Source organism: Clytia hemisphaerica, unplaced genomic scaffold (assembly GCF_902728285.1).
Source record: "Clytia hemisphaerica strain Z4C2 unplaced genomic scaffold, Clytia hemisphaerica genome assembly, whole genome shotgun sequence".
NCBI classification, from domain to species: Eukaryota; Metazoa; Cnidaria; class Hydrozoa; order Leptothecata; family Clytiidae; genus Clytia; species Clytia hemisphaerica.
The window spans coordinates 1066968-1094790 of record NW_027103890.1 but is presented as its reverse complement, the minus strand read 5'-3'; the positions used below and the strand labels follow the sequence as shown (position 1 = coordinate 1094790).

The 27823-nt window shown below is 36.3% G+C and overlaps 4 protein-coding genes across 5 annotated transcripts; 3 read left to right on the top strand and 1 right to left on the bottom strand.

Moving 5' to 3' along the window:
• Positions 1 to 1984: 1984 nt before the first annotated feature.
• LOC136808669 (uncharacterized) lies at positions 1985 to 2984 on the top strand. The gene is made up of 2 exons (XM_067065217.1): positions 1985 to 2091; positions 2287 to 2984. The coding sequence occupies exons 1-2, from the start codon at positions 2058 to 2060 to the stop codon at positions 2772 to 2774; spliced, it is 522 nt and encodes a 173-aa protein (XP_066921318.1). The 5' UTR covers positions 1985 to 2057; the 3' UTR covers positions 2775 to 2984.
• A 2717-nt stretch (positions 2985 to 5701) lies between these two features.
• On the bottom strand, positions 5702 to 11993 carry LOC136808649 (uncharacterized). The gene is made up of 7 exons (XM_067065198.1): positions 11794 to 11993; positions 11184 to 11336; positions 10262 to 10561; positions 7946 to 8086; positions 7254 to 7446; positions 6345 to 6464; positions 5702 to 5873 (listed from the first exon to the last, which is right to left on the bottom strand). Exons 1-7 carry the CDS (start codon positions 11969 to 11971, stop codon positions 5702 to 5704), a joined length of 1257 nt encoding a protein of 418 aa, XP_066921299.1. The 5' UTR covers positions 11972 to 11993.
• A 1865-nt stretch (positions 11994 to 13858) lies between these two features.
• Positions 13859 to 16642, top strand: LOC136808613 (lactoylglutathione lyase-like). The gene is made up of 6 exons (XM_067065152.1): positions 13859 to 13987; positions 14380 to 14579; positions 15054 to 15203; positions 15539 to 15603; positions 15872 to 15955; positions 16201 to 16642. Exons 2-6 carry the CDS (start codon positions 14410 to 14412, stop codon positions 16293 to 16295), a joined length of 564 nt encoding a protein of 187 aa, XP_066921253.1. The 5' UTR covers positions 13859 to 13987; positions 14380 to 14409; the 3' UTR covers positions 16296 to 16642.
• A 3439-nt stretch (positions 16643 to 20081) lies between these two features.
• LOC136808612 (L-tyrosine decarboxylase-like) lies at positions 20082 to 27061 on the top strand. 2 transcript variants are annotated; one of them, XM_067065150.1, is made up of 14 exons: positions 20082 to 20186; positions 20357 to 20639; positions 20853 to 21153; positions 21387 to 21580; positions 21775 to 21991; positions 22234 to 22373; positions 22571 to 22763; positions 23410 to 23609; positions 24089 to 24488; positions 24647 to 24888; positions 25259 to 25443; positions 25878 to 25993; positions 26167 to 26351; positions 26639 to 27061. In XM_067065150.1, exons 1-14 carry the CDS (start codon positions 20164 to 20166, stop codon positions 26912 to 26914), a joined length of 2955 nt encoding a protein of 984 aa, XP_066921251.1. In that variant the 5' UTR covers positions 20082 to 20163; the 3' UTR covers positions 26915 to 27061. The 2 variants fall into 2 exon arrangements, with proteins under 2 accessions (XP_066921251.1, XP_066921252.1); XM_067065151.1 differs by lacking the exons at positions 26167 to 26351; positions 26639 to 27061 and having other exon boundaries at positions 20088 to 20186; positions 25259 to 25447; positions 25878 to 25966.
• Positions 27062 to 27823: the final 762 nt, after the last annotated feature.

Below are 27823 nucleotides of genomic sequence, written 5' to 3'. Positions count from 1 at the left end.
TCATAGGTTAAAAATATTACTCTACCCAAAGTATTCGAACAGTTATGTTGCTAAATGTGTACATTAGTAAAATAACATATGAAGAGCAGTCATATGATTCTGGCTGGGGTGCTCTTAAATTTATATGAGTTTTTCAGCCTTAAATGTCAATATTAATTAAAGTGGAAACATGTACTACCCAGTAATTTCTGAAATCTGAGGTTCAGATTCTTCTTAATTTGTTCTTAGGTTTTGGCCAAATTTCAGCCTCGTATTCTTATGAAATTGTTCTTATAAAAAAACGTGTAAGACAAGGCACGGATGTCACTCTAAGTAGACTGTAAATCACTCCTATGACACATTTGTTAGCATTTGAAAGAATTTTGTCTCAGATGAGAGGTCACTCTTAACAAAAATTACTGTAGGGCTAAGATTATTCCTTTTGAACGCAAATTCAACTCTATGTGTTCGTTTTACTGCGGTGGCACCTTAATGAAAGTTATGGCTAGTTTAATAATAGAGGGCTAAATAATAGATTCCCATCAACCCTGTGTCTGTAAACCGTTTCCGACCCAGTGGATAGGTTTAAAAGATATAAGCCACTGGTATACAGGATATTTCGGAAAACTCGATTAGCGGTAACGGGACGGAAGAAGAGAAAGTTATAAAGAGACTAAAGTTAAAGTTCTACTGTTAATACGCAGGGTTTTTAAAAAGGTTAACAACGGCGACAAGATTCTAGAATGATCTTTCAATAGTCTGACTTGCACACCTCTACAAAACCCCTGGTACTTTTATTTGTACTTGACGCAAGTAAACCACTTTCTAGGCTAGTAACTAAGTTAGCTAGTAGCTAATTACACCCCTGTGTCACGTTCCCGGTGGGACTCCCCCACTGGAAAATTTGGTTATAATTTCGTCTCCGGTGGGAAGAATACCCTATTTTTATTTTTTTTTATTTATTCTTTATTTAAAGTTGGGTAATAAAAATAGATTTACATAAAGTAACTCTAATAAAGTCCAACTATTATAATTTCAAAAAATAAAAAACAATTTAAAAACAAAATTAAGATAATTTATGTACAAGCCTTACATGTGCAGATTGGTGTAATAGATGTTAGAGCGTTTTTAAAAGAGACCTAAAAGTTCTCATTTTTAATTGATGAGGGTAATTTATTCCAAGTGGATACAGCTCTAAAATCGAATGTGTTTACACCAAAAGCTGTGTTGTATCGTTTGTATAATGGCAAAGCTAGGGATTGACCGTTACGGAGCTGATAGACTGATTGTCTAATTGTGAAAATTTCATGCATAATCTTTGGACCAAGATTATGGATAGATTTGAAGACTTCACAAAGAAGGAGTTTTAAATTACGAGAATGTATGGTTTGAGTATTACAATCAGTCAAGAGAGCTTCGTAATCCAACCCACTATTGGTCATAACTCGAAGTGCCCTATGGTGGCATTTCTCAATCATGTTGCTAGCCCCTTTTCCACAGAACATCCAAATAAGTGGGCAGTAATTAAAAGGTGATAGAATATAAGCATTGACGAGAAATTTTGTTTGTTCATCAGTCAGGAATTTTCTCAGTCGTCTCAGTGCTCTAAGTTTTTGATTAGATAGTTTACAAAGTTCAGTGACGTATGGCATGAAGGAAAGGTTGATATCTACCTGAACACCCAGTAGTTTAACAACCTCCACACTGTCAATCTTTATGTTATTTATGCACAAAGACGAACTGGCATTGGTAATTCCTGGATAGAAGGGGACAGGTTTGCTAAAGCTATAAGCTACCTGAGAATTTTTTCTTCTCACTGCCATGGCATAACAATTTCCTTGCAGATATTAAGTATCTTTTGTTTAGCTAATCGAAGGAAGTTTTAAAATGTAAACATCAAAATCAAGTTTTGCTTGACAATTTTCAAAATAACATTATCACCGGAAACTTATGTAATACTAAATCAAACTCTGTTTAATTAGGGTGGGTGGGTTTGTAGTATAAAAACGTGGAGTTTTGCATTTCAAAACCATCTTGCATCTGAAGACAACAACTTCAAGAAAAAGACAACAACAAAAATGAAGACTTTTATTTTCATCACTCTTGTGGCTGGTAAGCATTTTATTTTTGGATTCTATATATTTGGTGACTATTTTCGATTTGCATTTTATCTAAATTCTATGATTGAATTCTATCGAAATTTTATATGAAAAGAGATTAGTTGGGAATATTGAGTTTTACCTTGGCAGTCGAGTAGCTAAGAGGGGCGAAAATAAATATTCTAACGGAATCATTCTTATTTTTCAGCTGCCTACTCCCTCGAAGTTGGAACCCAAACTGGTACAACACCACCTGCTGTCCCATGCCCAGACTCCCTCTGCAAAGGAAAATCTGATGGAAACTTTGAATACATCTACTATGGACGATACAGAGCCAACTACTTCCTCCAATGCTCCAACGGATTAGCTTCATGCCAACCATGCTTCCCATTGTCTTTGGAATTCAGCGAAGGATGCAACCAATGTTTGTACAACCGAAAAGACGAATGCGTCACCACACAGCCATGGGAACCAGCAACCACCTTCGCTTGCCCAGACAAATGCCCAGCCCGTGGACCACACTTCAGTGGAAACATCAAAGACGACCATGAACCACGACAATACGTCGCTTGCTTCCACGGACAAACTGTTGGATGTATCGCTTGCCCATCAGGACTTTTGTTCAACGAAAAATGGAACGCCTGTTTGTACCAAGGAAAATACAAGACCGAACCAGAATCCCCACCAAAACACTAAACGGTGTTTTAATTGTAATCGATTCAAATGGCATGAAGATCTCAACAGCCGATCAAAATAATGACAACAAACTAAAAACGAAAATATTTTATTCAATATTTTTAAACTCTCAATCTTACTTAATTTTACGCCTTCTCTCAAAGGTTTTTTATTCTGTCACGTTGTATATTTAACTATTTAAATGCAATAAAACCAATCTCTCTCTCTTAATCTAAACGCTCTTTTAAATTTCATTCAAATACAGAGTTCATAATATATTCCCAATAGAGCATGATTAACCAAGTATAACGTCTTATATCTCTACTTTTGATACTTAGTTAGATAGGGATATTGAAAACATTAATTCCCTTACCAAGAATGAGTAGTTTAAAAGTTCAAAATAAAAGGATAAGAAGATTACAAGCATTTTCTTTTTATAAGGAAAATTTTTATAAGAACACAGGCTTAATTTTATCAAAAACCAAAGAACAAATTAAGAACAATTTAAACTTGACCTACTTGACTTATCTGCACACCTCTGGTTGAGGTTTCGCCCACTTGTTGACTTTCTCGCACCATCTGACTCTATCACGTGTGTAACTTTCTGCCGTTGCAATGGGAAGACCCGTGTCTTCCCTAATGACATCTTGCCATCTTTTCAATTTGAAATTTCAATTTAAACTAAGCTTTCATAAATGGCCTAAACTATAAGTCAATAAGTGAATGTATTACTAAGCATATTAAGAACATTTTAGTACATTCAACGTTTGCTATCAAACAAATTGACCTGACAAGGTTAGGGTAATCTGATAACAGCTGGTCATAATTTTCTTACGGGCACGGTAAACATTAGACGATCCTATCGTCTACACAAAATCACTAAAAAGGGAATACTTTAGGAGGGGCGTGATAAATTCGGGAGGAGTAAGCAGTGGCGGAGATGTTTACAGTGTAAGATGTTTACAGTGTTCCAAAACTCTACCGCCACTTTTTTCCCGTAAACCGCTCTGACGCCCTAACTCTTTCTCGCATTTACTTTAAGCGGACGATAGCATCGTCTAGGTAAACCTCTGAAGGCCTTTGATAATTAACCATCTGAGTTAAGGCCGGTCTCCACTTGCGCGCGCTGCGATCGCTCTTCTTCGAGCAAAGCTTCCACGCTATTGGTCAAAAGAAAAATGAAGCAACTCCATTGGTGCGATATGACGTAACGATCGCGCGCTTGAAAAAAAAGTTGAAATACATTCAACTTTTTTTCCAAGCGCGCGCTGCGTTTTTATGACGTAATCTTTTCTCCAAGCAAAAATGATTGAAGCCAAAGTTGCGATCGCAGCGCGCGCAAGTGGAGACCGGCCTTAAAATAGTACTTCCACGGAAAATTTTACAGCAAGAATCTTGTTGTGCGCCGGAAGGTCAAAAACTAATATGGCGCCCTATTCATAAACACAATCACGCAACTTTGTTGTCATCCCAAGTTCTTTTAGACGAACACGGTCCTTACGATTTCGAGATTGCATATTCGTCAGATTGTATGTTTTCACCCATCCCTTTCCGTGGTGGGCAAAAACCAACCACAATCTGATCCCAGGTTAGGTTAGGGTCAATCTCCAAGCAGTTTTTGATTACTACATCAATCGCTTTCAGGCTCCATCTGGCCGTTTTTTCGACGTACTTCGTGGTTTTATTTTTACTTCCTTTCAAGCTAAATACGAAAGTTGAGGAGCAATGGGAAGCAATACGCGTCACGCAAAATATGCTTGAGATTTGCCTTAACTCACTGGAGTGGAGAGACTCAAATCTCAATCAAAGGCGCAAAGATAACTCAAATAAGTCAACTTGCTTCCCAGCCACAGTTTTATTTTGAGTACTCTTAGAGACCTTGAAAAAAAAACGAAACAGATCAAATTAAATTTCAGTCAGTGCAATGTTATATTTTTATATCATTATTTACAGGTTAATACTTTACAAGTGATAAATGAAACAATAACAAATAAAACTTAAATACAAGGATAAATATGTGTATTAATTTCTAGTGAAATACCGTTAAAAGAAGGCTATCAGGAGCGAATACCTTTGATATAGGTCCTAAAATCAGTTTCGCTTGAGAGAAGCTGCCATTAATGGTAAAATAACTCAAATTTCAAAGTTCTTCGAATAAACTATTGACTAGACAGCTCCAGGCTTTAGGAGAATGTAGGAAGTATAACTGTTGGTGTTAATCATCGATTCCTTTTCTGCATAGTTTTGAAACATTATTTTTGGATTAACTAAGTTGTCTAAAAAGCGAAACTCCAGCTCAGTCTCTTAGTTCGCTTTTTAATGACTTTGGCAGCTTTCTCAGGGCTTTCTCAGCATCAGCTCAAGGGCTAAATGTACGATGCAATGAGCTGATATTTGACTATTTGAAATCAGATATCGAGAAATATTTAGTCGAGCTTGTAGATGTTCGATGAAGCTAAAATTATTTCAGTCTCTTTGGTTCGCTTCTTTTTAATGACTCTGATTGCGCTCAAGAGATGTTTCAGGGTACAAAAATACCACGACACAGAGGACCCACCATAGTTAATAGGGGTGTTCAAAACAAAAATCATTAAATTTGGCTCAATTTACCATGTAAGTTAAGTTACATTAATAAGCCGATATTTGACGTGAGGAAAATCGGATATTGATACATATTTAGTCGAGCTTGTAGATGTTCGACAAAACGAAGCGAAATTTCAATCGTTTCAAACTCCGGTAAGATAATCAGTCTTAAGCATTCTATCTCAGCTGGCACACAACGTTGTTTCACCGTTCATCTAACGTTATATGGACGTTGTGAATGTTAGATAAACGTTGACACAACGTTGTGTGCCAGCTGGGACTTTATAAAGATCTGTCCTGATTTTTTCAGGACACACTGTATGATTTATTTACGAAATCACAAGAAGAAATAGTTAATGTTCTTTTTAAATCTTTTGTAAATATTTGTCACTGACTGGTTTCCATTCATCATCGATTCCGGGCAACAGCATCATTAGACCAATGAATTCAACTGTGGTGACATCAAGAAGAACTGTTTCCAAGAAATACGTCTTGTCTTTTTCCATATACAAACCAGGACCGTATTCAGAAGCACGCCTGACGAAAAGAAATGAATGACAATCAAAATTAATAAAGGTTTTATCATACTTACATTAACTCAACCAATTATACAGCCCCTTTTTAAGACTAGGTGCTCTCTCTTTCACTGGAAAAATATCGCTGAAAATAATGAAATAAACAAATAGTACCTTATTCCATCCCCACTGGATTTTCTAACTTGAAAACAATGGAATTCAAATGTCTGGCAATGTTTAAAATACATTGGAATATCAATTCCAGTCGAGTTTCAGTCCGCTATATTAACTCCCTAATGGTTGAAAAATTCCACCGGGTCTGTGAGACGGGGGTGTACTGTAGTTATGGAAACTCAAACAAAGACTGAAGATTATGCTAAGAATTCTTACAATCAATTAGGCTGTGATGAACTAAGATTGGGTTCTTAAGATTTTAGCAAATCATATTTTGATTTTCTGAAAATTGTTTCTATACAAAAAACACAAAACTTACGAAGGACTCATGAAAGTTCCGGCAGCATCAATGTTGTGAAAGATATCAACTTTGGTTGCTTCAGTGTTTCCGTGAAAGAGAGCGCAATATGGCGTACATGTGAGTGCAAAATGATAATATCTAAAGAAACGTAAAAATGATTAGAAAATCACATTGTAATGAGACGGTGGAGGCGGGACGCCAAATATTTAGATACCTTCTTACTGTGTTCTTTTCATTAAAGATTTTATTTTTGTTAAGTGTTCCCGTTTCATATGAGACACATGTTTCATATCGGGACAGTGTCTACCTATTGTTACATTGTGCTGTTTTAAGCAAAAAAAATGTTTTTCTCTTCCTCTTTCTGACCAATCTTGCTCCATATCTGTGTCAATTCAATATCAAAAAAATTGTAAATTAAAATTGATGAGTAAGCAAACGATATCACTCTTATTTAAAAACAAAACCTCTAATATTTTTTGAGCATTTTGTGACTGCTTTGGCTAATTATAAATTGCTTGACTTCTTCAGTAATTAAACATTCCTGCCTTGTGCTAGTTGATGAAAGTTGTCGATCAAAAGCACCTGTAGAGGTCCTTTTTAAACAATTTACATTTTGTGCTTCTCCCCGAGCTCAAAGTAAGAAATAACTAGTAAAAACGCCTTTTTGATATCAATTCAAGTATAGAACATGAGATGTGCAAGTAGGCTACGTCATATCTCCCTCGCTCCGTGCGTTAAACTTTCTAAAGCTCGGAGCGGTCTGATACAGTAGACTAATGTGCAAGAGGTCTAAAATCTCGACATGAGATTACCCAGCTGGCAAACAACGTTTTTTTAACGTTTATCTAACGTTCACAACGTCCATATAACGTAAAATGAACGTTGAAACAACGTTATGTGCCAGCTGGGTAAGAGTCCTTTTCATACCCAGTGATTGGAGCAATGAAATGAGCTGCATGAACATAAGCTACATTGTTCCAAGAATTTGCTGTGTGAGCAAAATCATCAGAGTATCCAGTGTAAATGTAGTTCGTTGGTGATGAAGCGATGGTTGAAAGCATATTGTTCAAACTGGATGTTGATGACGCGTAAACACGAACACGAACTTTCTTGGGGGAAGCTATGGTTGAAAACAAGACAGTGTAGTCTTAACTAACTTAAAGCGCCAGCTAATATTCTGGTTTTTGAATGCGAAAGATTACGTCATATACATAATCAAAGCCTAGAATAAACTAGACTGTGGAAAACAATACGCAAGGAGAATATGCAATTTTTTTGAATTGGTGGAATTTCTACTTAGTGAGTATAACTATGTTATGAAGATTTCGATTTCGCTATATTTTTTCTACAAAACTCCATGGTCACGGCTTAAGTAAACTTTGTACGATTTTAGGAATAAGCTCATTAGTGAAAAAGATGTGTTAGAAACTGACCATCTTATCGCAATAAAACACAGCGTGATGGAAAGGAGCTGCGAAGCGTTTTTGTATTCACTATCGATTTCAACTCTTGTGGGAATTTTGTCTCTTGGGGGTATTGTTTTGTTAAAAAGGTTTTATGCAAAATACGAATAGTCGACCCTGTTGAAAGTACATTTTTCATACTTGTAGAGTACTTACCATTCACGAGTGTAGGGAAATTGAAGACTCTATGATTTTGAGTGCCACCCGCGGATGTTGTAGTAGACTTGATCAGTTGGCCAGATGAACCATCAGAGCTTTCCAAGTAAAAGCTGTATCCACCAAGACTCAGGTAACCCTCTAAAAAAATAGATTGCCAACAACATTTGCCGATTTTTTATTTCCTTCCTCATTTAGTAACCTGAGATCAGATCGTGATTGTTTTCTGCACATCACGCTAAAGCTCTAAATGATCTGACGAATAAGCTATCTCGATTTTGCAAGGGATGCACATCACTAAAAAAGACTGGGTAGTGCGTTAAAAATAGTGGCGCCCTATAAGAAAAAAATCAATTTTTGACATCGCGACACGTAACAACATTCTTGTTGTAGAATTTTCCGCGGGAGTACTACTATCGTAATGGTTAACTTTCAAGCGCCTTTAGATATTTACCGTGAGCGTAAGAAAATTATGAACAGCTGTGATCAGGTTACCGTTTATCATCTCATTTTTTTGTCAGCTTTAAGGCCGGTCTCCACTTTCTCGTGAAAATGAGCGAAAAAATAAACTTTTTTAAACCGTTACGTGGAACGTCTCAAGAAAAACTATATTCAGAACTTGGTCTTGAAAGTCTTGCTGACAGGCGCTTTGCTAGAAGAATGACATTCTTCTATGGAATTATTAACAATTTAGCCCCTTCGTATTTACGTAACTACCTGCCAGTAAGACTTACAGCACCAGGTGGCCTTAGAACAAGAAATCCTATTTATCCTCTTAATATACGAACTGAGCGTTTCCGTAACACTTTTTTTCCGTACTGCATATCTCAGTGGAATGTTCTGGGAGGTAATATACGAGATCTACCTTCAATTAAAACTTTCAAAAAAGCAATCTATGAATTTTTGAGACCCAAAGCAATCTCATGTTTTTGATGTTCCTGACATTCAAGGAGTGATCTTTCTAAATCGACTTCGGGTCGGTTTCAGCCATCTCAACGAGCATAAATTTAGACATGGCTTCCGCGACACTTTAGACCCTTTCTGTGGTTGCCGAACTAACTCTGTTGAAAACACTCAGCACTTTCTTCTGCACTGCTCTATATATTCCCATGCAAGACAATCTTTGTTCGACAAACTTCAGACCCTAGGCATTATTTTTCATCCGCCGCTTAACCCTCCTTTTTTCTGTCGGCTTTTATTATATGGGGATGAAAGTTTGACTTCAAATCTAAATAAATCTATTCTTTGTTCTGTTGTTGAATTTCTTAACGAAACTGGAAGGTTTAGCGTTGCTTTATTTTAGGCTTTTACCTAACAATTGTAGCTTCCTTCTCCAAGATTTTTTTCTTTATTTACTTATTTATTTATTTTTACATAGTCTAGTACCTATGGCGATATAACGTTAGTTCCTAGCGGGGGGAGGGACTATATTTTATGTTTAAGTAATGTTTTGTAATATGTTCGTAGTGTACACGTGTTTTTGTTTCAATAAAGAAAAAAAAAAAAAAAAAAAAAAAAAAAAAAAAAAACCGTTACGTCAGATTTGTCCAATGGAATTGCTTCATTTTTCAACCGACCAATGACCTTACAAAAACGTTAAAAAGTTTTTGCTCCTTTTGTGCGAATTGGAGACCAGCCTTTAGTGAATTGAGAAAAAAGAAGACCAAGGTTTAGAGATACTCAGGGTAACGGTTGCGTCTCAGCCAAAATTCGTATTTCTACCGTTAAAGACGAAAAGTAAACAGTTTTGGGGCCTAAAAGAAGGTCATATACCAGTTGCGCTTTTTACCTATGTGTTTTTGGCGATATTTTAAGTAAATTTCCAACCGGCACATAGGCTCTTAAAATAAATTAATTCGTCCGATATTATAGACATTATTTTGTCATTTCGTACCGGCTAACCGTAAGGTTTACAACCCAAAATACGAACTGTGACTATAATACCAGCGGGAGAAAGGATGCACGAAAGAATTCCACTTGGAGAAAGGCAGACATGTGATTCTCACGATAAAGTAAGTAAGTATATTTATCTGGTAGCTGTCGGCGGAGCCGGGAGTTAGGGAGTCTATCCCCTTTTCTATTTGCGCTAGACCTGGGAGATCGAATGCTGAGGTGGAGCTCCACACCTACTCTCAGCTCCCAATAACTTACCGCCTAGACTAGATTACCCAATCTAAGCTACTCATCCGCTGAGTTGGCGGTGACCGGGGATCGAACCCACAACCCTTAGATTGTAAGGCGAATGCTCTACCGACTGAGCTACCCGGCCCAAATTATATTCTCACGATAGTTATGGTAAAGAAATTGAAAACTTACGGAAAGTCCTTCGAAACGCGTTCACGTAGCTGGAACCACTTTCTTTGTTTGAGGTAGGGCAATTAAAACTAATCACCAGTCGCGATGATACTAAACAAACTGGAACGCCAGTACAATGGTGAAAAAGACGCCCTGTCTCCACATCAAAATGGAAATAAGCATAGAGGCGGTTACAGTGTGTGTCTACTTCCGACATGAAAACGAGATCATCTTCACTGTCAATCTTCAAGCAATTGTGGGAACGTGGGACAATGCATCCTGGGAAATTTGGGTTGACCAAAGTCGAAAGTTTTGTTTCACCTAAAAATGTGAAAATGTGATTTTTTGCATGGTTTTAAATTCGTTTTATCTCCAAACTTAAACCTCATCCTTTACCTGTTGTGTTGATTGGCTCTAGGGTCCAATTTCTTGGAAACTTGAATAATTTCGGCAATAAGAGTTACTGGGTATGTGACACTTGTTTTAAACTTAAACATTATATCACAGTGCCGTAGGAAGCATTTTCATATTGGGGGGGGGGGCTGAAGTTTAGTGACACCGCGAGGGCCAACCATGGTTTGGCCCGAGGGGGGAAATTTTGAAAATTTGAGCTCTAGATTGCTTAAAAATACACTCAAAACTTGCACATAAAAATAATTATGGCAAATTAAAAAAGAAAAACTTTGCATTTTGCAAAATAACCATTTTTGAAAAAATTATTGGGGGGGGGGGCATAGCCCCCCTTGCCCCCCCCCCCCAGTTGCTACGGCACTGTATCATGAGTATCTTGGGTTATCTTTCAAATACAAGCTGTGCAAATACTTTGAAAAGAACCTGAATGCGTTTTATAAACTGTGATACACTACCCACCGAAAAAGGGAAATTCGTAGTTATTTCCTCCAGGCCCCTTTTTTCGAAAAGTTTTGCTAAGCATGTAAAATACCTGTATCATAATGTTTGAATCCTGCTGCATCAACATAACTGTCCACATCGTTGCGATCGTTAGCGACTAATTGACATTCTAATGGTGATTGGTTTTCGTCCACATTGACTGATTTACAACCAGTGTCATCGGTGCATTTGTCCATACAGTGAACTGTAGTTATAAAGTAACGTACAACAATTACAAAGAAATCCGGACCAATTCATTTTCCGAAATCCCCAAAAAACGTCCGAACAATTTCATTCAAAAATTGAAAGTCCAGAATAAAAAGCAATCAATTTTGTAGATAATGTAATATAACATTCTTACACTGGGGTGGATAGGGCTTAAAGGATGGCGTTTCTTTGTTATACAAGGTAGGGTCTTATGCTGACAAAGCAATATTTACCAAAAAAGAACTTTTTCCAAAATTGTGATCGCGTGGGAGCAATCGAGAACAATGGAGAAAATCCAGTCTCTTGCTTGATATTAGTTCAAATCTTCAAGTTGAATTTATCAACTTTGATAAATAAATAGGCTTGATTTGAGGGGTACAAAATTTATGACCTGGATTAGGGAAAAGTTGAAAATACCTCTCTAAGCCCGGGATTTAAACTTAACGTATATATACCTGTATCTTGGGCTGTGAATGTTTTGTATGGTGCTGTCGCATGTTTTTTGTCTTCTTCTTTCAAAATGAAATTCCCATTATTGACTTCTTTTAAACGTAATATGTTTGAAGCTGTCGTCCCAGTTAGTAAAAGAAATATGATGAAAAACTGCCAAGTTGATTTTTCAAAAGTCGCCATTTTGTATTAATTAACGAACAGTTTTTTTCGAACTCTCCTAAAACCTACATCATCACTGCCTAAGAAGAGTTGTTTCAGATTACGTAAGTAAGCTACGGTGTCAAATTTTTTCAAAGTCTTTTTTTAATTTGATGATTTTCAGGACTGAATTTTTCGGTTGAATTAGGCCACCTGTTTTTGTATGGTACAGAATTGATATTGCTGAATAAGTTTTCCATAAGTAAATCTGAATCAATCGCTGGATAATTTAAATATTCATAAGTTTCCCCTTATTGAAATTTTGGACAGAATTTTGTTATTGATAATGGAAACGTATACCTAACTACTAACTAGAGATTAAGCATGATATGAAAAATTTAAGTTCATTCTGTAACTTAGCAACCGGACTAAGAGACCTCAACCAGTTTAATTAGTTATCAATCACAATATACTGCCAATGGAACAATTCAGTCCCATATCTCGATGGAATAAACATAGTCAAAGAGAAATGGGGTGGTCTTTGGAAATATTTCCTTTATGATTATGATTTCACCCTAGCTACCCCCGACCCGGACAAAAAAAGTGGCAGTTCCCTATACTAAGAAAACTCACTCAAATTCATCCTAAACTATCGTAAAATACATTTGGTTGACCCCTTTCCATATTTCCATCTCTTCGATATTTATTTTGTCAGTACAGGTATAGACAGACCTGTGAAAATAAACAGAAGGACTCTAAAACATCCGATTTCTTTGGAAATTGGACAAAATTACTCACAAAATGGTGAAAATAAGAACATTTTAGGAACATTCTTAGGCTTAAAAGTTAAGAACATCCAAAAGCTTAGAAAATTTTGGATGTTCTTATAAAAAACCGTGTACATCCTAAACTATCGAACAATTGTGTTTGGTTGACCCTTTTCCATATTTCCATCTCTTCGATATTTATTTTGTCAGTACAGGTATAGACAGACCTGTGAAAATAAACAGAAGATAGGTAGGTTGGTAAGACGAGATGGGATGATATTTCTCATGAACATCTGACAATGTGTTATATAATTTGAAAAAAAGCATTCTGGCTGATGTACCTTTGGTAAACATTTGCTTAAGATGGAGCGTTTACAAGAAGTCTAGCGGTTAGATGGACTGTTTGGCGAAACTGACGTTGTTCATACACTCTCTTTTTCTCTGAGAACAATCTTATAAGAACATGTGCCTCAAAATTGCTAAAAATGGACAACTCAAGAACACAAATGGCTCAATTTTAAGCAAATTAAATGTTAAAGTAGTTTTTCCCCAAATCTAAAACAGGGTATTTGAGGTTTCAAAGGTACAAGCAAATAAGAACGGCAGAGCCTAAAAAGAAACGGATTACGGATTCTTACAAAAAGTGTATTTATGTGGAGTGGACTTCGACATGTAACTCTCAGTCATCGCTCGTAACGATGAAACAATAGTCAAGCCGTCAAACTTTAGTCAAACTTTTTTCTTCAGACACTAAAACACCTACAAAAAAAAGGGCTAATACCGCTCCTGCTAAACTTTTCCATACACTCCCGACCATAGAAAGTTTTGAAACCTTCAGAAAGTTCCTAAATTTGGAGGGTATCAAATTGCTATTTTAGTATTTTACTTTCAAATAAATTCAAAAAAAAATTGATTGAAAAAATAATTGAAAAGTCTTTGGCATAAAATTAGCAAATATCAAACTATCATAACTGCAGTATTGCAAGAGATAGACAAGCTTGAATAAAACTTTAGCTGCGTCAGTGATGTTTTGTCAACAAGAAGGGGTCGTGCCAAGGTCACACTTCTTATGTAATATTCACACACTGTTATTGTAACGTGAGCACTTCCTAAACAAGAACATACTTGTTTTAAAACGGATGTCTAATAGACCTGATGGATCTCTTATTAGATAAATAATACACAGAAGACCTGTCTATCTAACATACAGTGTAGTCAGATCCTATCAACTATAGTGGTTTACATATTGTGGATGTCTGGTCGCAAAGTCAAACAAGTTACATTATAATCGGTAAGGATACCATACGGTAGTCAATTTTTTTGACCGACTTTGCTGGCGAATAATTTTTAGTTACTTTACTTCCGTGAATACTTTAGTGCTGAATTTTGGGTTTATATGCGCTACTGAAGACAAAGGATTACCACAGCTAAAGGAACTGCAATACTGTAAAATTGGTCATTTTAATTAAGTTTTCCAATCCGAATTCCTCCAAATAGCCGAAGTTACTGTGGTAAATAAATAATTCTTTGGCAAAAAACTATTTGTCGGTAAAAAAGTGACAGTGTTTTAGCAAGTGAAGAAATCTTTGCTGACGAGTTTTTCCCGACAATTTTTCTGCTAACAATTAAACAAATCAACAAACACCTACCTTAAAAAATATCTTGCCTCTGTTTTCTTTAAAGATTTTGTGTGCTCGGCGATCTGTTGAAAAGATGACTTCAGTCGTGGAAGAAGGTGTGCTTTATCCTACAGAAGTGGAAATAAAAAATGCCATACAACCGAAACCGAAGATTGCTGAAGATTTCCTATTGGCTGAAGTTTCGATTCGTATTTCGAACCCCTTGGCAACCATCAAATTTTATACTGGTGTGCTTGGAATGACGTAGGTTTATGTATTTGTAAAAACAGAGTAAAATTAAGAGGGTGTGCAAACAGAATCATACAAAAACCCGAACCAAGGGATTGGGTTCAAGTTTGATTTGAACTCAGAGCACTGCAGATTACATTATTTATCATTACACATAAACATGGTCTTTGTAAACAAGTTCATAATGAGTAAATTGCTAAGAAGAGATTCTAACTATAATCATGCTGGTTTGGAACTTCTCTATGTGGTGACTATCTGTCCTTCTCAGATCAATGGTCAAATGTCAAGGAAAAATTTTTACCCCCTCCTCTCACGCATGTCAAGGAGATCAAACTATCCATCCAAAGGGTGTTGCTGCACTCAAAACATGGGAGAAAAAAATCGAAGGGGGTCCCAAATAATTGGAAAAGAATCCAGGGGGGCTGCCTTTAAAAAAAAGGCCTCTTAAACATAGGGGGTATAACCCATTTTATCTTCTCACTCCGACAGTTTGTTGACTTGGTGGAATGACCAGAAAACGAGAACAACGAATTACGTTTTCACATTTGTAGATGAAGCGATCATACCACCAAAAGAAAGAGACGAAAATCATTTCAATAAGTGGAGATTATCTAGAGCTGGAAATATTGAAATGGCTTAGTAAGTGGGAAACTATTTGATGGGAGGTAGACGAAACTTGAAAATCCAAAGAATTTGTGATTCTATAAGAATAAAATTTCGTATTACAGACTCTTTTACTCTGACCTCCTGTTTTTTTAAATCATTTTTTCGAAAAAGTGACTTTCGTGATTTTTTCGGATTATTTACGCCCTTGGACCTCACGTTCATTTCAAGAAAGAAGAAAAGAGAAACAAGAAATTTGGTTTGGTACTTTGTTGGTGTCGTATGAGATAAGGCTGTTACATTGTCAACATGTATTTAGAGCTAATGTTTTTGTTTGCATGTGTTTACATTGATTTCATTTTCTTCATTAGTTCATGGGATGGCATTACAGGCAAAACGAAATACGAATGTGGAGCCTTGAGGCCGAACGAATTTGGTAAGCCACAATTTTTGTTCCCGTGTATCCAAGGTCTTAATTTACATGGTAACAGAGAGATAGGACCAACTGCGTTTCGATACCCATAAGAGCAATTTTGAATATGCGTTCCGTGAAAAATAAACGGTTAAATTAAATAAACTTAACTTTAGCTGACGTCACAACATTGTTTCAACATCGATACAAATTTTTGTTCGTGTCACAGGCGTTTCCTTGCCATTACTTTGACTTTGCAGTTTGATTTACTAATGATTTGTATTTTTCAAAGGTCACTTTGGTGTTGCAGTACCAAACTATAAGAAGGCGATGGAGCGATTTCGAAGTCTTGGATGCACGATTATACCTTGTAAAAGTAAGAAATAGTTCTTCGCTTGTTCCCATACTTCACTTCCCCTTTTTAAAGCTGTAAAGTGAGTATTGCTAAAGGGTCCTACAACTTTCACCAAGCGTTTTAAAAATCAGTCCCCCATAGAGTTTGTTTTTTGGCAAAAATTAGGAACATTAGGAAATCTTGGGGGAAGTTAATCCATTTATCAGCGACTGTAGTACCCCCTGCAGTCCTGGATATTATTTATTTCTCTCTTTTTTTCATCACAGATGACGAATCTCTGAGTTATATTCTGGATCCTGACGGTTATCGAATCGAGATTTTCACAGTACGTTGGGGCGATGATGATCAAAATGATGGTTAAAAGTCAAATAGTTTGATGAAAAAGTTCATCATTCGAAGAATAAGATCTTACTTTCTGTAAACAGTACCGTGCGCCCTGATGAAAACGGGAGCAGTTTAGCTCTTTGGCGGTTTTAATAATTTTCCAAATTCGAAAAATATTTTACACACCTTCAGTATAAGGGGGATATCTCTTGAAAGGTTGCTAATACACCCTATAAAGTATATATTTTCTGAAAGCTGGGTAAAAAACCTTTCAGATGAAAGAAAAAAAAAATCCAAATTATTATTTTGATGACGTCAGCAGGGATTTCAAGTTTGAAAATAAAAAATAAATTTTTACGTAAAAATATTTTTTTTTCACAAAAATCATCATAAAATCCAAAATAACTGTAAGTTTTCTCTAAAACTTTGTACAAATGTTCTTATATACAATATAATCAAATGCTGAAAATTTTAGACCTAATGCTTTACAAAAACTGAAAATATTGATATTTCGGTGAACGCGTAAAATGACAGAAAATGGTATAAAATTGTAATAAATCTACTATCAGTTTCATGACATGAAATTCTTCTTATGAGTCTATTTCAAGGGTTCAAAATCATGAAACTAGACATTCTAAGTATATTTAATGATGTCTTGCTAGGAATTGGCCAGTTAATATGTCCATTTTCAAATTTTAGCCATGTACGGCAATAACGTGAGCTATGCTACGTCCATTCAGTGTGTCATGCGGTAACTTGAAAATCAGAAACGTCCATGAAATGAAATTGGTCAAATGACCCTTCTGTTGTAAACAAAGGCCATTGTATGTGATTTGAGCAAGTAAATCAGTGATAAATCCAAGTGCTAGTCATTTATATGGTCATGGAGACGGCTTGTGCAGCCTGGTCTTTGTCGTCACGAAGTTGAATTATATACGAAAACTTTGAACCACACCACAAGAGCTTGGGTAGTCCAATGAGAGCCACTTTGTATGCAAATTGAGTGTTCTTTCAGAGTTATACAAAAAAGATTTAGTTAGCCTTGTTGTGGCTTGAAAACTGGATTATGAGACATGTTACTAATGTCATTTCATCTGACAAAAATGTGGGCGACGTCTGACGTATACCAAATCAACCCCCATGGATATTGTGATAGAATGAGTTACTCTTTACAAATAATTTGAAGCCAAAACATTACACAAACTATAAAAGTTCATTCTGCATTGATTTCGACCATAAAAACCAGTTGAATCTGCTCAAATCTTCTTTAACATCAACAAGTGTGGCTGCTTCAAACTGAATATTTCAATGTTTTGATTTTGCAGCTTCTCAGCCTACATATTACTATTAGCACACGGGTCTATGATCGTTCAACTGAGACTTTTCCGTCTCTAATAACATAAGTTCACCTGTACATATAAAAATCACGGGTTTTTATAGCCTAGAAACTCTGTTTTTCTCAATAATTTAATGGGGGGTCGTTAACGACCCCCATATCCGCCAAAGAGTTAGTATATCACCGTATTTTTTAACAATTATATATTTTTCTATTCTTCAATCAAAAAGGTCCCTTTTGAAAATAATAACAAGAAGCCGGAGCGGCGTGAAGGTCGAGCTGACGTAGCAATAACCGAATGTCGTTCGTACCGGGTTCCTTAAGTGACGCAAAAAAATTTCCTTCCCATCTTCCACTCTGAGCTACTATTCTTTGACACTTTCTTTGTATTGCTAAGTTTTGAAAGTTTTTGATGCATTTCCCGAAATATCGAAACTTTTGCCGTTTTGGGGATTCGAACCCACTATATACAAAGCACCTATTATCAGAACGCCAGCGCCTTAACCACTCGGCCATCGAGTCACAAATGCATTAAGGAGTTCAAAGTTTCTTATAAACATGGTATTTACTCCAAACTCTACCCGGGGGCTAAAACCCTAACCAGGGGTTAACTCCTATCCCCAACCCTAGCCCTAACCCTACCTGACCCTACCTGAAACAACCCTTTAATCTAACCGGGAAATTTGACTCTACTACCAATTCAATCCAAAACATAGGTCAAACATCGCGCGGGTAGGCGGGGCAAAAATTCTAGATCGGCGGTTGGTTTAGCCTGGACTTGTTAATTTATTGCGCGCACACAAAATCTTTTCGATCAGTTGCTTTTTAAAGGTCCATTCTGCTGCGCGCTGGACCAAATATTGAAAACCACTAGGTTAAAAGCCTTAAAAGGCTAGGTCAAAATCTACAATGCACACATGCACAATTTTGAAACAAAAGCGTCATAAATCCTTTTTACACATATTCCACCTAGTTTTTTGGGGCAAAGGTAACGGTGTTTGAAAGCTAGATTATTCTTCAGGTTGTAAATAGTGTTTTCTGTATAAATACAATTTTTCATTTGAATATAGGACAACTCTTAAAATTTGAAAAATAAATTTACGCGTGAATGCGTGAATGGGCTTTGGGTGAATTGGGTGAATTACGAAAAAAGAGCGTAAATGCGTGAATTTGGAAACAAAAAGCGTGATTTGCGTGGATTGAAGGTTCGCTGGGGGGAGGCGCTATCCTTGAAAAATTTACCAGAATTAGACTCAGAAACTCATCCGACAAAATAACAAAAATCAAGTAGTACATTGAACTTCTTCACAGAATAATAGCATGTCAAGAAGAAGGCGGCCCGGAATTCCCAAATTATTTTTTTCCCGAGTTATTTTCCCGAGTTATTTTGCATGTGACATCATGATTCCAGTTTTTACGACGTCACCACAAAAATGATAACTCTAGTTTTTTTTGAGTTTTTTACTTTTCGAGTTATTTGGTGTTTTTAAACTCGGTTTTTTTTTCGTGCTTTTAACTTTTCGTGTTATTTGTTGGTATATTTAACACAAATCTGCCCCTTCAGGTAACAAAACCCATTTAAACAGGTCTTTAGATTTTCCATAAATCTAATACCTACTATAAAATATGTAAATAACTCGAAAACTATGAGGCAAGAAAAAACCCGAGCTAAAATTTATCAAATTACTCGAAAAGTTAGCAATTTTCGAGTTAGGAATTTTCGAGTTAGCTAAATTATGACGTCATAAACGTGCAATTTATGACGTCATTTGACTCTAACTCGATTTTTCATTTTCAAAAACGGTGTAACTTTCTAACATAGCATAAATGGTAACCTGATAACAGCTGTTCATAATTTTCTTACGTGCACGGTAAACCTCTGAAGGCACTTGAAAATTATATAACTGAGGAAAATAGTCCTCCCGCGGAAAATTTTACAACAAGAATCTTGTTGTGCGCCAGAAAGTAAAAAATTAATACGGCGCCCTATTCATAAACACAATCACGCAACTTTGTTGTCATCCCCAGTCCTTTTAGACGAACTTACGGTCCTTACGATTTCGAGATTGCATATTCGTCAGATTGTATGTTTTCACCCGTCCCTTTAGAGCTTCAGCGTGGTGGGCAGAAAACAACCACGATCTGATCTCAGGTTAATAAATGGTTGCTGAGAACATGTCAGAAAGACTAAAGCATACAGTGTATATGCCAATTAGAGTCCACAGGCTTTCTTTAGTGCTTTCTATATACACACGTAAGTTTCTTTTCTGATTGTTATTCCCAAGGGAATTGAGAATGCTAAAAAACTGAATGTTAAATCACTTAAGAAAAGAATATTTATTATCATCAATGGAATAATCATTGAATTCTTAAATCAATTGAGAAAAGCTGGCGTTCAATAACATTTGATAATCCCTTGGGAATAGAGCAATTGTTGAAAATGACTTGACCAAACGGTATAAAACAGGCATCAAACAACTCGAAATCATCTCCTCCTTGACGTAAGCAAGAGAAGAGAGCTTTCGCACATCTTGAATATTTTGTTTCATAATCTGTCTTTTTTGAAGAAATGGCACAATCACTTCCATCAAAGTAAGTAATGTTTGATTTTCAGATCAACTTTTTCAAAGCACGACTTTGTTTGGCTCTCATATTTTCAAATTTTGTAAAGGATGCTGCGGTCTCTTTCCTTTTCTCTCGATCAGGTTTTTTACTTGTGAAAAAAGCCACATTTTAGTAGAGGTAAATTTCGAACTTTTCAGCCCTGCTGGAGACAAATACGACCACCAATGGGAAGCTTTGGCTGGATGGTTTCTCGGACCACGTGCAGAAAACCGAAACATTTTCAATGATTTGATGTTGAAAGCTTTAAATTGGCATGAAGATCGACGTGAGGAATTCTTTCCAGCTGATCCTTCTTATTTCACGGAGGAGATCAAAAATTCTGAAGCTGCTCAACATGAGTATAAAGACATGGAAAAACAAATGAAAGAAATGCATCAAGAATTGAATAAATCCATTCCTTTCTTCAGCACCAGATATCAGGTAAATATGTTTCACTTAAAATCATGGCATTACGAGATTCGAACCTTCTGAATCTAAACAATTATTGTTTTTTTTTACTGTACTACTGAAAGCCTGTCAACTTAACTCTGATTTTTCAATACTTTCAAATTCTTCCCAATAATTTTGTAATGTAATCTATTTAAGCACAATTGAGGCGAAATTATAATAGTATAATAAATTGCATATTTTTAGGGTCACATGACATGGGACGTGACAATGCCATCGTTCTTGGGATACGTATCCGGATTGCTTTGGAATCAAAACAACGTTGATTCAACTGCTTCACCAGTCACCACTAAGTTCGAAGTAGAAGTTGGTCAACAACTCTGCAAATTGATGCGATTTGACGACACTAAAGTCACACCATGGGGTCATTTAACAGGATGTGGATCTGTCGCTAATATTGAATCGATGTGGGCTGCAAGAAACACCAAACTTCATCCATTGGCTTTGAAAGATTCTTGCGCTGATACGGATTTCCCCGAATTAATAGGTATGGAAATTCGAAACGAACGTTTTTCTAATTCAACAATTGAGGCTAAAATAGCTAATCTGGGACTAGATAATTTACATAAGATATTTCGAATCTTTGGAATAGTAGATTACAATTTGGTCTTAGTTCATCGCCGGTACCTTTCAGATTGCTGTGTTAAATAGTTCGCAGTTCTAAAGTTGATTATGCTAAATTTTAAGCGTTCCCCTAACCAAGGTTACCTTGTTTTTTAGACGGTTTGGAGTGCAAGGTATTTGTACCTGGCCAACAAAAAGAAAAGACTTTGACAGAATGCACCGAATGGGAATTGTTGAATTTGAGAATCGATGATATTTGTTCTTTGACTGATGACGTCGTCAAATGTATCGAAGAGAGAAACCCGGATTTCAAAATTGACGTCAAAGCAACCATTGATAAAGCTTTACAGGTAAAGATTGTACTTTGAATTTTAACCCTTGATTTGATTCCCATTAATTTCAAAAGTAGATTCGAAATAAGTCCCGAGACAGGTTTTCTCATTGTTTGTTCGCAAAGCTTTGTCTTTTCCACTGCCATGATCTTATTTTCAGACTTGACCACCAATGAAAAATTTGGTAATCCAACCTTAACTTTTTCATTTAGAAAAATTCACCAGTGCAACTTGGCTTACCAGAATTTTACCGACGACACAAGATAGGTGAACCAAGTGCAAAAGATGCAACGGTGCGAACATATCCACGAGTTTTTTCACCAGGAACGAACCATTATTCATGGCCGAAAGCTTCCACCATTCTTGGTATCGGTGATTCTAATAACATTCACATTCAAGTTGACAGCAAAGCTCGTCAAGATATCGAGAGTAAGTGTCACATTTGCAATACTGGAATGTCATGGAAGTCATAGTTTTATGTAGTCCATATCTGCAATACTGTCCAATCGATGTAGAATTCTAGTGACGCCCCTGCTTCACAGGCTTTAGAAATTCTGTAAGATTTCTGTAAGATGTTCTCTAATTTGTAGCTTCTCGGGGGTAATATTTACTGTACAAAATCTCACAAATCTTCCTAAAAGCATCTAAAAGTAACTTTATCTAACCAACAGCTTTGGAGAAGGAGTTAGATTACGCATTGGAACACAAGATTGCAGTATTCATGGTTGTGGCAGTGATTGGTTCAACAGAAGAAAGTGCCGTGGATGATATCGCAAGGATCTTGGCTCTCAAACCAAAATATGAAGCCAAGGTAAAGCAAACTGAGAAATCCTTTCATTATCATTGAAAGCTGTGAAAATCTTTTGGTTTTTAGATTTTATGTATAATTCCGCCTATGAACGATGGTGAATCCAAATAGACTGAAATTCGACGATCTTTTATTTTTAAACACTTGTTTTATTCTGGCAAGGCTTTACCAATAAGTTATACACTTAATTTTTCATCCAGGGTTTGACTTTTTCGATGCACGCAGATGCAGCATGGGGTGGATATTTGAATTGTATGACCCACGAAACTGGTGACAAAGAAAGCAACGTTTATTCAAATTGTCTTCCAACAAAAGCTCATGATTTCGTTCCTGCTATTCCACTTTCTGATTTCGTCAAGAGACAATATGTCAGTTTGCAGTACGCTGATACAGGTGAGAAACGTTTTTGAATAACTTCACAATATCAATGATACAGGATTAGCATGGGAACATTATTACCCTGTCTCACAGCCCCGGTGGAACTTTTTCTCAGTGGGGATAAAAACTATTGAAATCCCAATGGTGATAGAAATTCTATTCCTCCAAGATTAAAAAATCCAGTGGGGATAGGTTTGGAGTGTTCAAAATTAAAACATTGAATTTTGAATGGGGATGAAATTCTAGTGTATTTTCCCACCGGGTACCAAATTTTTGCCAAATTTTCCAGGGGGGCTGGGGTACCAGCGGGTCTGTGACACGGGGGTGTATTATTAGAAATAACAACAGCATTCAAGATTTTTGACAGATTTTGATTCACCATCAAGGAACATATTTAATGCTTTACATTTGCCAGTACTGGACTTGCAAGTGTTTTTTCCACAATAAGGTAGATTTTGTCCGATATTGCTATGGTCAATCTTTTGAAATCATAATGGTATAGAAGTTAACCCCATTGAGCCCCGTGTATAGAAGGATTATTTAAGATTTCAAAAGTAATTTTTTATGCAGGAGAAGAACTGAAACAGGGTTAAAACTGGAAATATGCTTTCTTCATATTGTGACATTTGGTTGTACTAGTTTATTTGTTTTTAATTTACAGTGACCATCGATCCACATAAGTCGGGATTCTGTCCTTACCCTGCTGGTGCTCTTCTCTACCGAAACGGAACAATGAAAGGTTTTATTACACTTGCTGCACCAGAAGTTTTCCACAGTCCTGATGATTTGAATGTTGGTATTTATGGTTTGGAAGGATCGAAACCTGGAGCTGCAGCCTGTGGCGTTCTGTTGTCTCACCGGGTATGATGATAAATAATCTATTGCACCATTATAAGTGAACTAGTTACTCAAGACAGACTCTACTACCCATAACAATCCAAAAGTGCCCTCAGTAATCAATGGAGAACATTTCTGCTAAGAATTAAATGTCTGAATCATTTGAGAGACCAACAAAGCTGGCCAACCAAAAAGACAATTCGAGATGTCTTTTGTCTATGGAGCACCAGCTTGGTTTTCAATCTAAAGTAGCACTATCCTAATTTTTGTCATTTTAGCACGTTTTATCGTTGAGGGGAACTTTAGGATTGCTATAAGCAAGTACGATAGTCCATTCATAGAATGGCAAACCCAATCTTATAATCAAGTCTAGTTTGGGGTCTAAATATTCGAAGGAGAAATAAATGAAAAGAGCTGTATTATTTTGACATAAGCCCATTTATGATCACAAGAAAAATAGTTTTTAATAAAGACATGGTTTGATTTAATCTCTTCTCTCTAAGGTCATTGGATTGGATCAAAACGGTTACGGTCGTATTCTTGGTCAATGTCAACTTGGTGCCAAACTGTTCTACTGCATGTGGGAAACAGTCGCCAGAGATGACGATCCTTTCATCTGTTGCAACTTCATTCCACTCGATTTGAAAGAATTACAAGAAAAAGGATTCTCGTTCAAAACACAACAAGATGTCCATGACTACATCAAAAAACATATCATCGGTAAACCTAATGAACTCCTTGTTAAGAATGTCCACAAAGAAATCGATTTCTTGGGAATTGTTGGTCCTGACGCTTTGATCAATTCGTTCACCGTTAACTGTAAGGATCAAAGCACTGGCAAAGGTCAACAAAATATCGAGTTGGTGAACGATTTACAAAACCTAGTCTTCAACGAATTAACTTGTAAGTGTTTAATCTATCAAATGCATGCTAAAATTTTTGGACTCTTTGTCACTGTCAATTGAAGTCATCTTTTCACGACCGTATATGCTAAACCAAGCCGGGGTGTAAACCTGTGAAGATAATTCACATTACACAAAGTGTATTTGCTTTTCTTTCAGCGAGTGTTGGCGAAGACACTAAACGGGTCAAAATGTTTCTGACAACCTCTAAACTGGAATACGCAAATTATGGGAAATCCGTCCAACAATTGAAGGAGAGATTGAATTTACCGACAGAAAATACCCATGATGCACTTGGCTTTTTGAGGAACACTTGTATGGAACCGTATCAAGCAAGTGAAGCTTATGTGGAAGTTCTCGGTGATTTGTTCAGAAAGACTGTCCTCGCTTGTATTGGTGCTGTAAGTGTCAGATATCTAATCTTAAATTATGTGAACAATTAAGTTAATTCCTTTGACTAGGTAATCAAGCTTAATTAGAAATATCTTGCACTTTACACGATCTTTTAGTGACAAAATGAAAAATTAAACCATGACGGACCATTGGTTAGACCTCGGTCAAACGGAGGTCAAACAATTACTAAAACATTTCGATTTCATTCAAAATGAAAATAACTTTTAACACTTTTTGAGATGGGTAATGGTTTTTTTGAAGTAACATATAATATACGTTTATTCTCTCTTGTATACCACAGTGACAAATTATAGATTATGGAACCCTTCCTGATACCTCTTATATTTCGATTTGATTCTAAAATATTGTTTTTACTAGCTGGACACTTCATATGGAGAAGAATACGGAGATGCTTTGGATTATCACACCTTCACTGTTGTCAACAACCTTCGAAAAGATGGAAAAATCTTCTTGGATTTCGTTCCCACATTCACCAAGAAACAATCGCAATATCAAGTTGTCTTCAGAGTGAAAATCCTCCCAGAAGATCAATCAACTTTCAGGTAGGTGTGTAGTATTAGTTTTCGATTACAATTTCCCGATAATATCGTCTTCGTAGCTCTCATACTTTTAACTCTTAAGGCTTGGGGACACGGGAAGTTTTTTCGCGATGGTGCAATGCAACATACTCCATCACACCATAACCTAAAACGCTTTCTCGTGTCTCCACCCTATTTTTTTCTACCAATGAAAGTGAAATATACGTGAAACCAACGTGTCTTTTGGGTATTTCCCTCACTTTTTGTCCCATGAAACAGAAAGAAACCATGTGACACGCACACTTTTTCTTGTGTTGATGGGATGGAGTATGTTGCATTGCACCAACGCAAAAAAACTTCTCGTGTCCCCAAGCCTTTACTGGGATTACGCACTGAAGGCTTTGAACTTCTAGAAAACAGGAAATTTAATAGATTTTTGTCGTTTATCTTATTTTCAGGGAGATTCAATCAAAAGCAACCGAACCACTCTTCATGCGAACAACTGAGAAAGTCAATCTTTTTCATTTCGTCAAAAATAATTTGGATGCAACAAGAACCATGGCTCTTTACCAAGGTAAATATCAAATAAAAATGGACCTTTGTAAATCTGCATAATGAGGCTGGGACAACTCGTTTTATTTCTTTTTTATGACTTATGTTGGGTTGTTTGTCAATCTGCCAACAAATTCAATCCTTTACTGTTAGGATTTAACATTCCTTTAATGACGTCTGAATTCATTCATTCAGGAGCCAAGACTTCGAACACATGTCTGGCAAGCATTCGACTTCACATTGACGAAGTTTGGAGAATGGAACGTTTTGAATCACCACAATATGCAGAATACAACAAACTTCAAAAATATTTCTTATACGGAGATGAAGAAGAAGCCTTCATGTCACATGTCGTCACCAAACAACCCGATTTTTATCAGGTAAGACTGTCCGTTGTGTCTGTGGTCAAACTAACATTCCTATTACTGTGACCTTCATTAGGATATATGATCAAAATCCAAAACATGATCAAGTTATCGAAGTCCTCTTATTCTTTCATGAGGGATTAAGTAAAATTTATCTGACTATTCTTCCGAAAGTTACCAAGAACTGTTCAAAATCAACCCTTGCAAGTGAAGATTGGTTTAATTAAGTAATCCTTATGTAAGATTGTTTACGAGTCATCTTTCCTAATAATAACCGGGTTTTTCCATTTTCCTCTATACAGGTCGTGCGTCTCGGTGAATTACCACATTCAGTGGAACCTCAATTATTGAACCTGGGTTTGATGGTTGAAATACCAGCTATTCCTGGAACTCCATTGACAGTAGATGGTAAAATCATTGACCCTCTTCAAACAACTCAATATGGTGGTAAATACAGAGGTCGACAATTCGCAGAATGTACAACTTCACTTTTGGTTGGTGGTGAAAACTGCAAAGTGTATTTCGATTCTGAATATTTGAACACGCCCGTCACTGGTACGGATTGCTCATTGGTTTGAAACTACTGCATTGTATATTTTTCATAAATCGGTGAAAATCATGTTAAATTATTTTTATTTTCTGTTACGTTTTGAATTTCAATATTTTTGTAAAAATAATATGATACAATTAAATTAATAATTCCAAGTAAATTCCAACCGCAATTCAAACATACCGATTATTCTTCACCAAATTTCTATGTAACAGTTATACTTATCTCATATTCCACTCTTTTTAATTCTCACAATCACTTGGAAAGTTATCAGGTTAACCTTTTGAACCCGAATGCCGTACATATACGTCCTTGAGGCGTCCCGAATGCCGTACATATACGCAATTTGATAGGCATGTCTTTCTCGCGCAATATCTTTGATTGGCTTGCTTTCTGATCGTTGAAAAAAAAAGAAAAAGAAAGTAGAGAGTCTAAGCTTTCCGTGAAGGTATAATGATGTAATGTTATGATCACGGTGTGAGTCAGCACTTTTCAAATAAAAACACTGATTCAAGATGGCGGACGGAAAAACACTGATTTCTGAGAAAAGTGAGCAATGTTTGAAAAGCCCTTGTGACCACTAGAATTGTTTTTGGATACTTAGTTTTGGTATATGGCTCCAGGAATAAGTACATATTGATAATATACTAAAGAAATATTTAATAATTAAGTTCCACCCACTTTTTTTGCATAGGAAGTGAAAAATGCCAAAAAAGTGACATTGCCGAAAAGTGAGGAAAAAAGCATTGGTGAATGTAGAGCTACCATTTTAGTTAGAGTAATTTAATTGAACTTTCACCGAACCTAAAAGCTGCAGAATTTAATTAGCTTTTCAGGGATAGCTTATTTTTTACCAAAAGATTTCTAGTTCTTGTGATATGGCACTTTTCCCAAACACTGCGTTTTCTCAAAAAAAGTTGCGTTTGGACAGCGTGAA

Excerpts from the sequence above, each read along its gene's own strand:
- LOC136808669 (XM_067065217.1), top strand. The coding sequence starts at position 2,058 with ATGAAGACTTTTATTTTCATCACTCTTGTGGCTG. Across the intron at positions 2,092-2,286 it reads TTTCATCACTCTTGTGGCTG|CTGCCTACTCCCTCGAAGTT; the intron begins GTAAGCATTTTA and ends CTTATTTTTCAG.
- LOC136808649 (XM_067065198.1), bottom strand. The coding sequence starts at position 11,971 with ATGGCGACTTTTGAAAAATCAACTTGGCAGTTTTTCATCATATTTCTT. Across the intron at positions 11,337-11,793 it reads ATTCACAGCCCAAGATACAG|TTCACTGTATGGACAAATGC; the intron begins GTATATATACGT and ends TTATAACTACAG. Across the intron at positions 6,465-7,253 it reads TTCATTGCTCCAATCACTGG|ATATTATCATTTTGCACTCA; the intron begins GTATGAAAAGGA and ends ACGTTTCTTTAG.
- LOC136808613 (XM_067065152.1), top strand. The coding sequence starts at position 14,410 with ATGACTTCAGTCGTGGAAGAAGGTGTGCTTTATCCTACAGAAGTGGAA. Across the intron at positions 15,204-15,538 it reads GGAAATATTGAAATGGCTTA|TTCATGGGATGGCATTACAG; the intron begins GTAAGTGGGAAA and ends TTTCTTCATTAG. Across the intron at positions 15,956-16,200 it reads CACGATTATACCTTGTAAAA|ATGACGAATCTCTGAGTTAT; the intron begins GTAAGAAATAGT and ends TTTTCATCACAG.
- LOC136808612 (XM_067065150.1), top strand. The coding sequence starts at position 20,164 with ATGGCACAATCACTTCCATCAAA. Across the intron at positions 21,154-21,386 it reads GGATTTCCCCGAATTAATAG|ACGGTTTGGAGTGCAAGGTA; the intron begins GTATGGAAATTC and ends CTTGTTTTTTAG. Across the intron at positions 22,374-22,570 it reads AACCAAAATATGAAGCCAAG|GGTTTGACTTTTTCGATGCA; the intron begins GTAAAGCAAACT and ends TTTTTCATCCAG.